This window comes from Tachyglossus aculeatus, chromosome 21 (genome assembly GCF_015852505.1).
Source record: "Tachyglossus aculeatus isolate mTacAcu1 chromosome 21, mTacAcu1.pri, whole genome shotgun sequence".
Classification (NCBI taxonomy): Eukaryota; Metazoa; Chordata; class Mammalia; order Monotremata; family Tachyglossidae; genus Tachyglossus; species Tachyglossus aculeatus.
Window position 1 is genome coordinate 39629983 of NC_052086.1, and position 15470 is coordinate 39645452.

At 42.9% G+C, this 15470-nt stretch overlaps 1 protein-coding gene across 1 annotated transcript in view; it reads right to left on the reverse strand.

The window, feature by feature from the left end:
* The window catches only part of CCDC60 (coiled-coil domain containing 60), a 189706-nt gene extending 178106 nt beyond the window's left edge, over positions 1-11600 (reverse strand). The window contains exon 1 of the mRNA XM_038763713.1: positions 11252-11600. Within this exon, the coding sequence (XP_038619641.1) occupies positions 11252-11539 (288 nt within the window). The 5' untranslated portion in view covers positions 11540-11600. The remainder of the gene's footprint in view (positions 1-11251) is intronic.
* Positions 11601-15470: the final 3870 nt, after the last annotated feature.

A 15470-nucleotide genomic window follows, 5' to 3' on the forward strand; every position in this document is an offset into this window, starting at 1 on the left:
TGCGCTTACTATGTGCAAAGCACTGTTCTAAGCGTGCTTACTGTGTGCAGAGCACTGTACTAAGCGCTTGAGAAGTACAGGGGCAAGGGGATTTGCTGTCTTTCCCCTTCCTCCAATGCAGTAGATCTCCAGAAAATAATTTTTGTTACGGCACCACCACGATTTGTCTTAATTTTCCTGCTGTTCTCCAGTGTCGCCGTTGATTTATCCCATCATGTTGGAATCATTGTTTAATATGATGGCCTGGTGTTTTGGCCCATGTCGTGTCTTCATTCTTTAAAAGAAGCCAACCATTTCCACCTCCAGGGATGTGCCTCTAGGATTTAATTACAACAGAACATTCTGCTTTTCCCCCCTTCCCGATTCCAATCGGATTACGTGCTCTGGAAAACACAGTGAGGGAGAGAAGAGAAGACCTGTATCTATGTATATATGTTTGTACTTATTTATTACTCTATTTATTTATTTATTTTACTTGTACATATCTAGTCTATTTATTTTATTTTGTTAATATGTTTGGTTTTGTTCTCTGTCTCCCCCTTTTAGACTGTGAGCCCACCGTTGGGTAGGGACTGTCTCTATGTGTTGCCAACTTGGACTTCCCAAGCGCTTAGTACAGTGCTCTGCACACAGTAAGTGCTCAATAAATACGATTGATGATGATGATGAAGAGAGGCAGCGTGGCCGAGTGGAGAGAGCCTGGGCTTGGGAGTCAGAAAGACCTGGGTTCTAATCCTGGCTCTGCCAATTGCTTGCTGTGTGACCCTGAGCAAGTCACTTGACTTCTCTTTTTTCTCACCTTTAAAATAGAGATACCAGTTCTCCCTCCTACTTAAGACTGTGAGCCCTATTCATTCATTCAATTGTATTCATTAAAAATAAAATTAATGTTGGCATTTGTTAAGCACTTACTATGTGCAAAGCACTGTTCTAAGCGCTGTGGGGATACAAAGTGATCAGGTTGTCCCATGTGGTGTTCACAGTCTTAATCCCCATTTTACAGATGAGGTAACTGAGGCTCAGAGAAGTTAAGTGACTTGCCCAAGGTCACACAGCAGACATGTGGCGAAGGCAGGATTCGAACCCATGACCTCCGACTCCGAAGCCCGTGCTCTTTCCACTGAGCCACGCTTCTTATTGAGCGCTTCCTGTGTGCAGAGCACTGGACTAAGCGCTTGGGAAGTCCAAGTCGGCAACATCTAGAGACGGTCCCTACCCAACGGCGGGCTCACAGTCTAGAAGGGGGAGGCAGAGAACAAAATAAAACATATTAACAAAATAAAATAAATAGAATAAATATGTATAAATAAAATAAATACATAAATAGAGTAATAAATCCGTACAAACATATATACAGGTGCTTTGGGGAGGGGAAGGAGGTAAGGCGCAGGGAATCCTCCTTTTAGACTGTGAGCCCACTGTTGGGTAGGGACTGTCTCTATATGTTGCCAACTTGTACTTCCCAAGCGCTTAGTACAGTGCTCTGCACACAGTAAGCGCTCAATAAATACGATTGATTGATTGATTGAATGGGGAGGGGGAGGAGTCCCCCTATGAGGAGTAAACTCGTTATGGGCAAGGAATGTGTGTGATTGTTGTTATATTGTACTCTCCCAAGCGCTTAGGACAGTGCTCTGTACACAGTAAGCGATCAAACGTAGCCCGGGCCCGGGAGTCAGAAGGTCATGGGTTCTAATCCCGGCTCCGCCACTTGTCTGCTGTGTGACCCTGGACAAGTCACTTCAGTTCTCGGGGCCTCAGTTCCCTCATCTGTGACATGCCCAAAGTCACACAGCTGATACAGAGAAGCAGCATGGCTCAGTGGAAAGAGCCCGGGCTTTGGAGTCAGAGGTCATGGGTTCAAATCCCAGCTCCGCCAACTGTCAGCTGTGTGACTGTGGGCAAGTCACTTCACTTCTCTGTGCCTCAATTCAATCATCTGTAAAATGGGGATTAAAAACTGTGAGCCCCCCGTGGGACAACCTGATCACCTTGTAATCTCTTCAGCGCTTAGAACAGTGCTTTGCACATAGTAAGCACTTAATAAATGCCATCATTATTATTATTATTATTGTTATTGTCTGCTGTGTGACCTTGGGCAAGTCACTTCACTTCTCTGCGCCTCAGTTCCCTCATCTGTGACATGCCCAAAGTCACACAGCTGAAACAGAGAAGCAGTGTGGCTCAGTGGAAAGAGCCCGGGCTTTGGAGTCAGAGGTCATGGGTTCAAATCCCGCCTCCGCCAACTGTTAGCTGTGTGACCTTGGCAAGTCACTTCACTTCTCTGTGCCTCAATTCCCTCATCTGTAAAATGGGGATTAAAAACTGTGAGCCCCCCGTGGGACAACCTGATCACCTTCTAATCTCCCCAGACGATTAGAACAGTGCTTTGCACATAGTAAGTGCTAAAGAAATACCATCATTATTATTATTATTATGATTATTATTAACTCATTTCACTTCTCTGGGCCTTGGTTACCTCATCTGTAAAATGGGGATTGAGACTGTGAGCTCCCCATAGGACAGGATTGAGACACGAATCCAACCTCAAGGTCATTATTTAGTTAATCAATCAATCAATCAATCAATCGTATTTATTGAGCACTTACTGTGTGCAGAGCACTGTACTAAGCGCTTGGGAAGTACAAGTTGGCAACATATAGAGACAGTCCCTACCCAACAGTGGGCTCACAGTCTAGAAGAAGAAGTTAATGATGTGCATATTGCTATAATTCTATTTCTTCTGATGATTTTGACACCTGTCCAGAGGTTTTGTTTTTTTGTCTGTGTCCCCCCTTCTAGACTGTGAGCCCGCTGTTGGGTAGGGACCGTCTCTATCTGTTGCCGACTTGTACCTCCCAAGCGCTTAGTACAGTGCTCTGCACATAGTAAGCGCTCAATAAATACGATTGAATGAATGAATGAATGAACCTGATTTGCTTGTATCCACCCCAGCGCTTAGTACAGTGCCTGGCACATAGAAAGCGCTTAACAAACACCATAATTATTATTATTATTTACTGACTGACTAACCCTCTTTTCCTCACCTCCGCCTCCCCTTCTCATCGCCCTGACCCGCCTTCTTTGCCTTACCCCCCTCCCCGCCCCATGACACTTGTGAATCTATAGAGAAGCAGCGTGGCTCAGTGGAAAAGAGCCCGGGCTTTGGAGTCAGAGGTCACGGGTTCAAATTCCGCCTCTGCCAATTATCAGCTGTGTGACTCTGGACAAGTCACTTCATTTCTCTGTGCCTCGGATGCCTCATCTGTAAAATGGGGATTAAGACTGTGAGCCCCATGTGGGACAACCTGATCACCTTGTAACCTCCCCAGTGCTTAGATTGCACTTCCCAAGCGTTTAGTACAGTGCTCTGCACACAGTAAGCGCTCAATAAATACGATTGAATGAATGAATGAACAGTGCTTTGCACACAGTAAGCGCTTAATAAATGTCATCATTATTATTATTATTAATTCTATTTATTTACATGAATGCCTGTTTACTTGATTGTATATACCTATAATTCTATTTATTTATACTGCTGCTACTGATGCCTGTTTACTTGTTTTGATGTCTGTCTCCCCGCTCCTAGACTGTAGGTCCATTGTGGGCAGGGATTGTCTCTCTTTATCACTGAATTGAACTTTCCAAGCACTTAGTACAGTGCTCTGCACACTGTAAGCGCTCAATAAATACGATTGAATGGATGAATGAATAACAGGGACTGTGTCTGACCTCATTAACTTGTACGGACCCCAGAGCTTAGAAAAGTATTTGACACATAGTAAACATTTAACAATAGAAGAAACAGCATGGCCTAATGGATAGAGCCCAGGCCCGGGTTCTAATCCTGCCTCAGCCACGTATCTGCTGTATGACCTTGGGCAAGTCACTTGACTTCTCTGGCCCTCAGTTACCTCATCTGTAAAATGGGGAGGAAGACTGTGAGCCCCATATGGGACAGGAACTGTGTCCAACCTGATTAACTCTTATTTACCCATATTTACAAGTTGTTGCCAACTTGTACTTCCCAAGCGCTTAGTACAGTGCTCTGCACACGGTAAGCACTCAATAAATACGATTGAATGAAAGAATTTACCTCAGTGCTTAGAACAGTGCACTTAACAAGTACCATAGAAGCACTTAACAAGTACCATAATTGTACCAAAGCTCTCGACTGTGAGCTCGTTGTTGGTGGGGAAAATGTCTGTTGTTGTATCGTACTCTCTCAAGCGCTTTGTACAGTGCTCTGCACACTGTAAGCCCTCAATAAATACGATTGAAAGAATGAATGAATAAATTCAATTCAATTCAAGCACTTAAAATAATAATAATAATAATAATGGCATTTATGTATATATGTTTGTACATATTTATTACTCTATTTATTTATTTATTTTACTTGTACATATCTATTCTATTTATTTTATTTTGTTACTATGTTTGGTTTTGTTCTCTGTCTCCCCCTTCTAGACTGTGAGCCCACTGTCGGGTAGGGACTGTCTCTATATGTTGCTAACTTGTACTTCCCAAGCGCTTAGTACAGTGCTTTGCACACAGTAAGGGCTCAATAAATATGATTGATTGATTGATTGATTAAGTGCTTACTATGTGCCAAACACTGTCCCGCCTTGATTATTGTATCAGCCTCTTTGCTGACCTCCCTGCCTCCTGTCTCTCCACACTCCGCGCCCATACTTCACTCTGCTGCCTGGATCATTTTCCTTCAAACGTCCAGACTACATTTCCCCTCTCCTCAAGAAGCAGCGTGGCTCAGCGGAAAGAGCCCGGACTTTGGAGTCAGAGGTCATGGGTTCTAATCTCGGCTCCACCCCTTGTTAGCTGTGTGACTTTGGGCAAGTCACTTCACTTCTCTGGGCCTCAGTTCCCTCATCTATAAAATGGGGATGAAGACTGTGAGCCCCCGTGGGACAACCTGATCACCCTGTAACCTCCCCAGTGCTTAGAACAGTGATCTGCACATAATAAGCGCTTAATAAATGCCATCATTATTATTATTATTATTAGATAGTGCTTTGCACATAGTAAGTGCTTAATAAATGCCATTATTATTATTATTAGTATCCACCTCCACATCAAGCAGAAACTCCTCACCATTGGCTTTAAAGTCTTTTAGACTGTGAGCCCACTCTTTTAGACTGTGAGCCCACTGTTGGGTAGGGACTCTCTCTATACGTTGCCAACTTGTACTTCCCAAGCGCTTAGTACAGTGCTCTGCACACAGTAAGTGCTCAATAAATGACTGATTGATTGATTGATTGATTGATTAAAGCACTCAACAACCTCACCCACTCCTACCTCACCTTGCTTCTCTCCTTCTCCATCCCAGCCCGCACACTTCGTTCCTCTGTTGTCGCTAACCTTCTCACGGGACCTCCATCACGTCTTTCTCACCGCCGACCTCTCGCTCACACCCTACCTTTGGCCTGGAGTGCCCTCCCTCCTCATATCAGACAGTATATTGCTCTCCTCCACTTACTGAAGGCCCATCTCCTCCAGGAAGCCTTCCCTGACTGCGCCCTCCTCTCTTCTTCTCCCACTCCCTTCTGCGCCGCTCTGACTTGCTCCTTCATTCATCCTCCCTCCCTTCCCCACAGCACATAGGGAGTTATCTGTATATATCAGTGAAGTGTTGTTGGGTAGGGATTGTCTCTATTTGTTACCGAATTATACTTTCCAAGCGCATAGTACAGTGCTCTGCACAGAGTAAGTGCTCAATAAATACGACTGACTGAATGAATGTAATTCAGTGCTTAGACAAGTGCTTTGCAATCAGTCAATCAATCAATCAATCCATTGATTGCACATAGTAAGCGCTTAATAAATGCCATCGTCATCATCATCATCATTCAATCAATCAATCAATCAATCAATCAATCGTATTTGAGGGCTTACTGTGTGCAGAGCACTGTAGTAAACGCTTGGGAAGTACAAGTTGGCAACATATAGAGACGGTCCCTCCCCAACAGTGGGCTCACAGTCTAGAAGGGGGAGACAGAGAACATAACAAAACATATTAACCAAATAAAATAAATAGGATAGATATGTACAAGTAAAATAAATAGAGTACTAAATCAATCAATCAATCAATCAATCGTATTTATTGAGCGCTTACTGTGTGCAGAGCACTGTACTAAGCGCTGGGGAAGTACAAGTTGGCAACATATAGAAACGGTCCCTCCCCAACAGTGGGCTCACAGTCTAGAAGGGGGAGACAGAGAACAAAACAAAAAGTATTAACCAAATAAAATAAGTAGAATAGATATGTACAAGAAAAATAAATAAATAGAGTACTAAATACGTACAAACATATATACATATATACAGGTGCTGTGGGGAAGGGAAGGAGGTAAGGCGGGGGGTGGAGAGGGGGAGGAGGGGGAATGAATCATTCATTCATTTACTTTATTTGTTTATTTATCTTAATATCTGCCTCCCCCTCTAGACTGCGGGCTTGTTCATTCATTCAATCGTATTTATTGAGCGCTTACTGTGTGCAGAGCACTGTACTAAGCGCTTGGGAAGTACAAGTTGGCAACATAACTGTTGTGGGCAGGGAATGTGATTGATGTTATATTGGACTTTCCCAAGCACTTAGTACAGTGCTTTGCACACAGGACGTGCTCAATAAACACGATTGACTGAATGTAATTTATTCATTTATTTATCTAATTATTTACCTTAATGTTTGCCTCCCCCTTCTAGACTGCAAGCTTGCTGTGGGCAGGGAATGCAACTGATTTTATATTGGACTCTCCCAAGCACTTAGTACAGGCTTTGCACACAGGAAGCGCTCAATAAACACAACTGGCTGAATGAATGTAATTTATTCATTTATTTAACTATTTACTTTAATGTGTGTCTCCCCCTCTAGACTGCGGGCTTGTTCATTCATTCATTCATATTTATTGAGCACTTGCTGTGTGCAGAGTACTGTACTAAGCACTTGTTGTGGGCAGGGAATATGACTGATGTTATATTGTACTCTCCCAAGCACTTAATACAGTGCTTTGCACACAGGAAGCACTCAATAAACACGATTGATTGACTGAATGAATGCAATTTATTCATTTATTTATCTATTTATTTATTTACATTAATGTCTGTCTCCCCCTCAAGACTGCGGGCTTGTTCATTCATTCAATCATATTAATTGAGTGCTTACTGTGTGCAGAGCATAAAATTGATGTTATATTGGACTCTCCCAAGCACTTAGTACAGTGCTTTGCACTCAATAAACACGATTGACTGAATGAATGTAACATTCATTTATTTATCTATTTATTTATTTACCTTAATGTCTGTCTCCCCCTCTAGACTGCAAGCTTGTTGTGGGCAGGGAATGCAATTTATGTTATATTGGACTCTTCCAAGCACTTAATACAGTGCTTTGCACACAAGGAAGCGCTCAATAAACACGATTGACTGAATGAATGTAATTTATTCATTTATTAATCTATTAATTTTATTCACCTTAATGTCTGTCTCCCCCTCTAGACTGCAGGCTTGTTCATTCATTCATTCAATCGTATTTATTGAGTGCTTCCTGTGTGCAGAGCACTGTACTAAGCCCTTGTTGTGGGCAGGGAATGTGATTGGTATTATATTGGACTCTTCCAAGCACTTAGTACAGTGCTTTGCACACAGGAAGCGCTCAATAAACACGATTGACTGAATGAATGTAACATTCATTTATTTATCTATTTATTTATTTACCTTAATGTCTGCCTCCCCCTCTAGACTGCAAGCTTGTTGTGGGCAGGGAATGCAATTTATGTTATATTGTACTCGCCCAAGCACTTAATACAGTTCTTTGCACACAGGAAGTGCTCAATAAGCACAACTGGCTGAATGAATGTAATTTATTCATTTATTTAACTATTTACTTTAATGTCTGTCTCCCCCTCTAGACTGCGGGCTTGTTCATTCACTCAATCGTATTGAGTGCTTACTGTGTGCAGAGCACTGTACTAAGCACTTGTTGTGGGCAGGGAATGCAATTGATGTTATATCGGACTCTCCCTAGCACTTAGTACAGTGCTTTGCACACAAGGAAGTGCTCAATAAACACGATTGACTGAATGAATGTAACATTCATTTATTTATCTATTTATTTATTTACCTTAATGTCTGTCTCCCCCTCTAGACTGCAAGCTTGTTGTGGACAGGGAATGCAATTTATGTTATATTGTACTCTCCCCAGCACTTAATACAGTGCTTTGCACACAAGGAAGCGCTCAATAAATACGATTGACTGAATGAATTTAATTTATTCATTTATTAATCTATTTATTTATTTACCTCAATGTCTGTCTCTCCCTCTAGACTGCAGGCTTGTTCATTCATTCATTCAATCGTATTTATTGAGTGCTTCCTGTGTGCAGAGCACTGTACTAAGCACTTGTTGTGGGCAGGGAATGCAATTTATGTTATATTGTACTCTCCCAAGCACTTAGTACAGTGCTTTGCACACAAGGAAGCGCTCAATAAACACGATTGACTGAATGAATGTAATTTATTCATTTATTAATCTATTTATTTATTTACCTTAATGTCTGTCTCCCCCTCTAGACTGCAAGCTTGTTGTGGGCAGGGAATGCAATTTATGTTATATTGGACTCTTCCAAGCACTTAATACAGTGCTCTGCACACAAGGAAGTGCTCAATAAACACGATTGACTGAATGAATGTAATTTATTCATTTATTAATCTGTTTATTTATTTACCTTAATGTCTGTCTCCCCCTCTAGACTGCGGGCTTGTTGATTCATTCATTCAATCGTATTTATTGAGTGCTTCCTGTGTGCAGAGCACTGTACTAAGCACTTCTTGTGGGCAGGGAATGTGATTGATGTTATATTGGACTCTTCCAAGCACTTAGTACAGTGCTTTGCACACAGGAAGTGCTCTATAAACACGATTGACTGAATGAATGTAATTCATTTATTTATCTATTTATTTATTTACCTTAATGTCTGTCTCCCCCTCTAGACTGCAGGCTTGTTCATTCATTCAGTCGTAGTTATTGAGCGCTTACTGTGTGCACAGCACTGTACTAAGTACTTGTTGTGGGCAGGGAATGCGCATGATGTTATATTGTACTCTCCCAAGCACTTAATACAGTGCTTTGCATATAAGAAGCACTCAATAAACACGATTGACTGAATGACTGTAATTTATTCATTTATTTATCTATTTATTTACCTTACTGTCTGTCTCCCCCTCTAGACTGCAAGCTTGTTGTGGGCAGGGAATGCAATTGATGTTATATTGGACTCTCCCAAGCACTTAGTACAGTGCTTTGTACACAGAAAACACTCAATAAACACGATTGATTGACTGAATGAACGTAATTTATTCATTTATTTATTTACCTTAATGTCTGTCTCCCCCTCTAGACTGCAAGCTTGTTGTGGGCAGGGAATGCAATTGATGTTATATTGGACTCTCCCAAGCACTTAGTACAGTGCTTTGTACACAGAAAGCACTCAATAAACACGATTGACTGAATGAATGTAATTTATTCATTTATTTATTTACCTTAATGTCTGTCTCCCCCTCTAGACTGCAAGCTTGTTATGGGCAGGGAATGCAATTGACGTTATATTGGACTCTTCCAAGCACTTGGTACAGTGCTCTGCACATAGTAAGTGCTCAATAAATACAATTAATTAGAAGTAGTGTGGCTCAGTGGAAAAAGCATGGGCTTTGGAGTCAGGGGTCATGGGTTCGAATCCCAGCTCTGCCAGTTGTCAGCTGTGTGAGTTTGGGCGAGTCACTTAACTTCTCTGTGCCTCAGTTACCTCATCTGTAAAAGGGGATTAAGACTGTGAGCCCCATGTGGGACAACCTGATTACCTTCTATCCCCCCAGTGCTTAGAACAGTACTTGGCACATAGTAAGCGCTTAACAAATGCCATTATTATTATTATTATTATTATTATTCTCTGGCCCTCAGTTCCCTCCTCTGTCAAATTCATTCATTCAATCGTATTTATTGAGCGCTTCCTCTGTGCAGAGCACTGTACTAAGCGCTTCGGAAGTACAAGTTGTCAACATGGGGATAATAATAATAATGATGGCATTTATTAAGCACTTACTATGTGCAAAGCACTGTTCTAAGCGCTGGGTGGGGGGGATACAAGGTGATCACTTTGTCCCACGGGGGGCTCAAAGTCTTCATCCGCATTTTACAGATGAGGTAACTGAGGCTCAGAGAAGTTAAGTGACTTGCCCAAAGTCACACAGCGGACATGTAGCAGAGCCGGGATTAGAACCCATGACCTCTGACTCTCAAGCCCGGGTTCCTTCCACTGAGCCACGCTGCTTCCTATGAAGACTGTGAGCCCCCCGTGGGACAACCTGATGTTCTTGTAACCTCCCCAGCGCTTAGAACAGTGATTGATTGATAGCAGATATAGTGGCAGATTTGGGATTTGAGTTCAGGTTCTTTCCGTTAGGTCACACTGCTTCCAACTCCAACTGACCCCTCTTCCCTCCAGCCTACTCATTCATTCATTCATTGGGCAAGTCACTTCTGGGCCTCAGTTACCTCATCTGTAAAATGGGGATGAAGACTGTGAGCACCCCCATGGGACAATCTGATCATCATCATCATCAATCGTATTTATTGAGCGCTTACTATGTGCAGAACATTGTAGTAAGCACTTGGGAAGTACAAATTGGCAACATATAGAGACAGTCCCTACCCAACAGTGGGCTCACAGTCTAAAAGGGGGAGACAGAGAACCAAACCAAACATACTAACAAAATAAAATAAATAGAATAGATATGTACAAGTAAAATAAATAAATAAATAGAGTAATGATCACGTTGTAACCTCCCCAGCGCTTAGAACAGTGCTTTGCACATAGTAAGCACTTAATACATATTTATTACTCTATTTATTTATTTATTTATTTATCTTACTTGTACATTTCTATCCTATTTATTTTATTTTGTTGGTATGTTTGGTTCTGTTCTCTGTCTCCCCCTTTTAGACTGTGAGCCCACTGTTGGGTAGGGACTGTCTCTATGTGTTGCCAATTTGTACTTCCCAAGCGCTTAGTACAGTGCTCTGCACATAGTAAGCGCTCAATAAATATGATTGATTGATTGATTGATTGATTAATAAATGCCATTATTATTATTATTTGCACATAGTAAGTGCTTCACAAATGCCATCATCATTATTATTATCAATTAATCATCATCATAATAAGACACATACCAGGTTCAGCTGCCCCAGGGCGGAGAGCGTGAGTGTCTTGGGCTCCAAGATGAGAGGAGCCCCCACCTCCACGTAGGGTTTCCAGATGGCGGCTCCGTGACCCTGCTGGGTTTGTTGCATGAGCCTCCTGCGGTGATTTTCCCAGAATCCCCGCTCTCCATCCTTTTCCCGGCAGGTGTAGACAGTGGCACTCCGGGCCTGGACTTTTTCCCCCTGGAGAGAGGAGCCGGGCAGGGGGCGGATGAGCACAAACTGGTGGGGGTCCAGGGATCCTCCGGCTCCTGCCATCTCACTGGGCCCAAAGCCCAGACCTCACCAGGCCAAGAGCCTAGGAGCCCCGGGGTCAAAGGTCACCACCTCCCTGCACCTCTCCACCCTCCTCTTCCTTCACACACCAACTTTCCCTCCCTTCCCTGAGACCCCAGGGGAGCGGGGCTTCAGGGCCCACTTCCTCCTGACTGCTTCTTTGTTGAAAAAATAAATTTACAGGTCGTTGAGAGTAGTCGTTTTGCAAAAAAGATGATAAAAAGCAATTGTTTGGGGGGTGGGGGCGGCTGCAGGGAAGGTCAGGGCCTAGTTTGGTCCTGCCCGCGGTTGCCATGGCAACGCTGGACGCCAGGTGAAGGCGCCCCATTGGCTGGGCTCCTCGGGAAGGGGGGGGAGGGGGCGGGCCGAGGGACCCTGGGGGGCTGACAGTTGAGGGACATTCATTCATTCATTCATTCATTCATTCATTCATTCAATCATATTTATTGAGCGCTCACTGTGTGCAGAGCACTGGACTAAGCGCTTGGAAAGTCCCAGTTGACAACATCTAGAGACGGTCCCTACCCAACAGTGGGCTCACAGTCTAGAAGGGGGAGGCAGAGAACAAAACCAAACATATTAACAAAATAAAATAAATAGAATAAATATGTACAAGTAAAAGAAATAGAGTAATAAATCCGTACAAACATATATAGATATATACAGGTGCTGTGGGGAAGGGAAGGAGGTAAGGCGGGGGGGGATGGGGAGGAGGAGGAGGGGGAGTCATTCATTCATTCATTCAATCGTATTTATTGAGCGCTTACTGTGTGCAGAGCACTGGACTAAGCGCTTGGGAAGTCCAAGTTGGCAGCATAGAGAGACGGTCCCTACCCAACAGTGAGCTCACGGTCTAGAAGGGGGAGACAGAGAACAAAACAGAACATATTAACAAAATAAAATAAATAGAATAAATATGTACAAGTAAAATAGAGAAATAAATCCGTACAAACATATATAGATATATACAGGTGCTGTGGGGAAGGGAAGGAGGTAAGGCGGGGGGTTAGAGAGGGGGAGGAGGGGGAGTCATTCATTCAATCGTATTTATTGAGCGCTTACTGTGCGCAGAGCACTGTACTAAGCGCTTGGGAAGTTCAGGTTGGCAACATGTAGAGACGGTCCCTACCCAACAGTGGACTCACAGTCTAGAAAGGGGAGACAGAGAACAAAACAAAACATATTAACAAAATAAATAGAATAAATAGGGACAATCACAATAAATACTAATGATGGTATTTGTTAAGCACTTATTATGTGCCAATCAATCAATCAATCAATCAATCATATTTATTGAGCACTTACTGTGTGCAGAGCACTGTACTAAGCGCTTGGGAAGTACAAGTTGGCAACATATAGAGACAGTCCCTACCCAACAGTGGGCTCACAGTCTAAAGCATAAAAATTGTTTTAGGCAAGCCATGCTACTCCAGCGCTTAGATCAGTGCTTTGCACGTAGTAAGCGCTTAACAAATGCCATCATTATTATTACTTCTCTAATCCTGCAGATTTCACTCAGCTGTCTTGGGTATTTTTTATGTCTATTCTCAAGAACCCCTTCTCTACCTTTTATACATTTCTAGCCTTTACATTTTGGGTAGTCACATTTGTGAAAGCAGTGTGGCTCAGTGGAAAGATCACGGGCTTTGGCGTCAGAGGTTATGGGTTCTAATTCCGGCTCTGCCAATTGTCAGCTGTGTGACTTTGGGCAATTCACTTCACTTCTCTGTACTTCAGTTACCTTGTATCCCCCCCAATGCTTAGAAGAGTGCTTCACACCTAGTAAGCGCTTAACAAATGCCATCATTTAAGTGTTTAGTACAGTGCTCTGCACATAGTTAAGCGCTCAATAAATATGATTGAATGAAATGTGACTCAACACCATTAGGGCGAAGATGTGGGGGCTTCAACTCTCCCTGCTCCTCCCCTCTGCCCCCATAACCAGACATGATTCATGTTGGGGTTATCCGTCATTCATCAGTCATATTTACTGAATGCTTACTGTGTGCAGAGCACTGGACTAAGCGCTTGGGAGAGTACAATAGAACAGATGCATACCCTGCCCACATCAAACTTACAGTCTAGTGGATGAGCTTACTGTTGTCTGACGATTTCACTGACTTCAAGGTAGTCATCATCATCATCATCATCATCATCATCATCATCATCAATCGTATTTATTGAGCGCTTACTGTGTGCAGAGCACTGTACTAAGCGCTTGGGAAGTACAAGTTGGTAACATATAGAGACAGTCCCTACCCAGCAGTGGGTTCACAGTCTAAAAGGGGGAAACAGAGAACAAAACCAAACATACTAACAAAATAAAATAAATAGAATAGATATGTACAAGTAAAATAAATAAATAAATAAATAAATAGAGTAACAAACGTATACAAACATATATACATATATACAGGTGCTGTGGGGAAGGGAAGGAGGTAAGATGGGGGGATGGAGAGGGGGACGAGGGGGAGAGGAAGGAAGGGGCTCAGTGTGGGAAGGCCTCCTGGAGGAGGTGAGCTCTCAGTAGGGCCTTGAAGGGAGGAAGAGAGCTAGCTTGGCGGATGGGCAGAGGGAGGGCATTCCGGGCCCGGGAATTATTATTAGTCGATAATAATAACGGTGGTGCTTGTTAAGTAAGCAATCAATCGTATTTATTGAGCGCTTATAGTGTGCAGAGCACTGTACTGAGCATTTGGGAGAGTAAAATAGTTGGCAGACACATCCCCTGCCCACAACAAGCTAGAGTTCAACACACCCACGCTAAGGAGGAGGGGGAACAGGTATTTAGTCCCCATTTTATAACTGAGGAAACTCAATTCCCAAGAAGTTAAGTGACTTGACCAAGGGCCAGAGGTGTAGATGACAAAGACAGGAGGCATGTTTCCCATTTGGCTGTACCCGGGTACCTTCATAATAATAATAATGATAATGATGGCATTTATTAAGCGCTTACTATGTGCAAAGCATTGTTCTAAGCGCTGGGGGGATACAAGGTGATCAGGTTGTTCCACGTGGGGCTCACAGTCTTAATTCCCATTTTACAGATGAGGGAACTGAGGCCCAGAGAAGTGAAGTGACTTGCCCAAAGTCACACAGCTGACAAGTGGCAGAGCTGGGATTTGAACCCATGACCTCTGACTCCAAAGCCCGTGCTCTTTCCACTGAGCCACGCTGTTTCTCTTCATCATTATCCTTCTCATCCTCTAGACTTATCATCGTCTTAGAAGCAGCATGGCTCAGTGGGAAGAGCATGGGCTTTGGAGTCTGGTCATGCATTCAAATCCAGGCTCCGCCAATTGTCAGCTGTGTGACTTTGGGCAAGTCACTTCACTTCTCTGTGTCTCAGTTACCTCATCTATAAAATGGGTATTGACTGTGAGCCCCCTGTGGGACAACCTGATCACTTTGTAGCCTCCCCAGCACTTAATAAATGCCATTACTATTATTATTATTATTATTATTATTATTATTATTATTATTATTATTATTATTGACTAGAGCAGATTGGTCGCAGTCCCTCTCCCACAAGGATGTCATGGTCTAAGCGGGAGGGAGAACAGATAATGAATCCCCATTTTACAGTTGAGGCAACTGAGGCACTGAGAAGTAAAGTGACTCTCCAAATGTCACACAGCAGGCAAGTGACGAGCCTGGGATTAGAACTCAGATCCTCTGGCTGTCAAGCCTGTGCTCCTTTCATTAGACTGCGCTGCTTTTTTGATCATATCTAGACCCAATCATTCGATGGTATTTACTGAACACCTACAGGGTGCAGAGCACTGTACTAAGGGGTTGGGGGAGTTCAATACAACAGAGTGGGTGGGCACACTCTCTGCTCACAACGAGCTTACAATAACAATAATAATAATAATAATAATAATAATAATAATAATAATGATGGCATTTATTA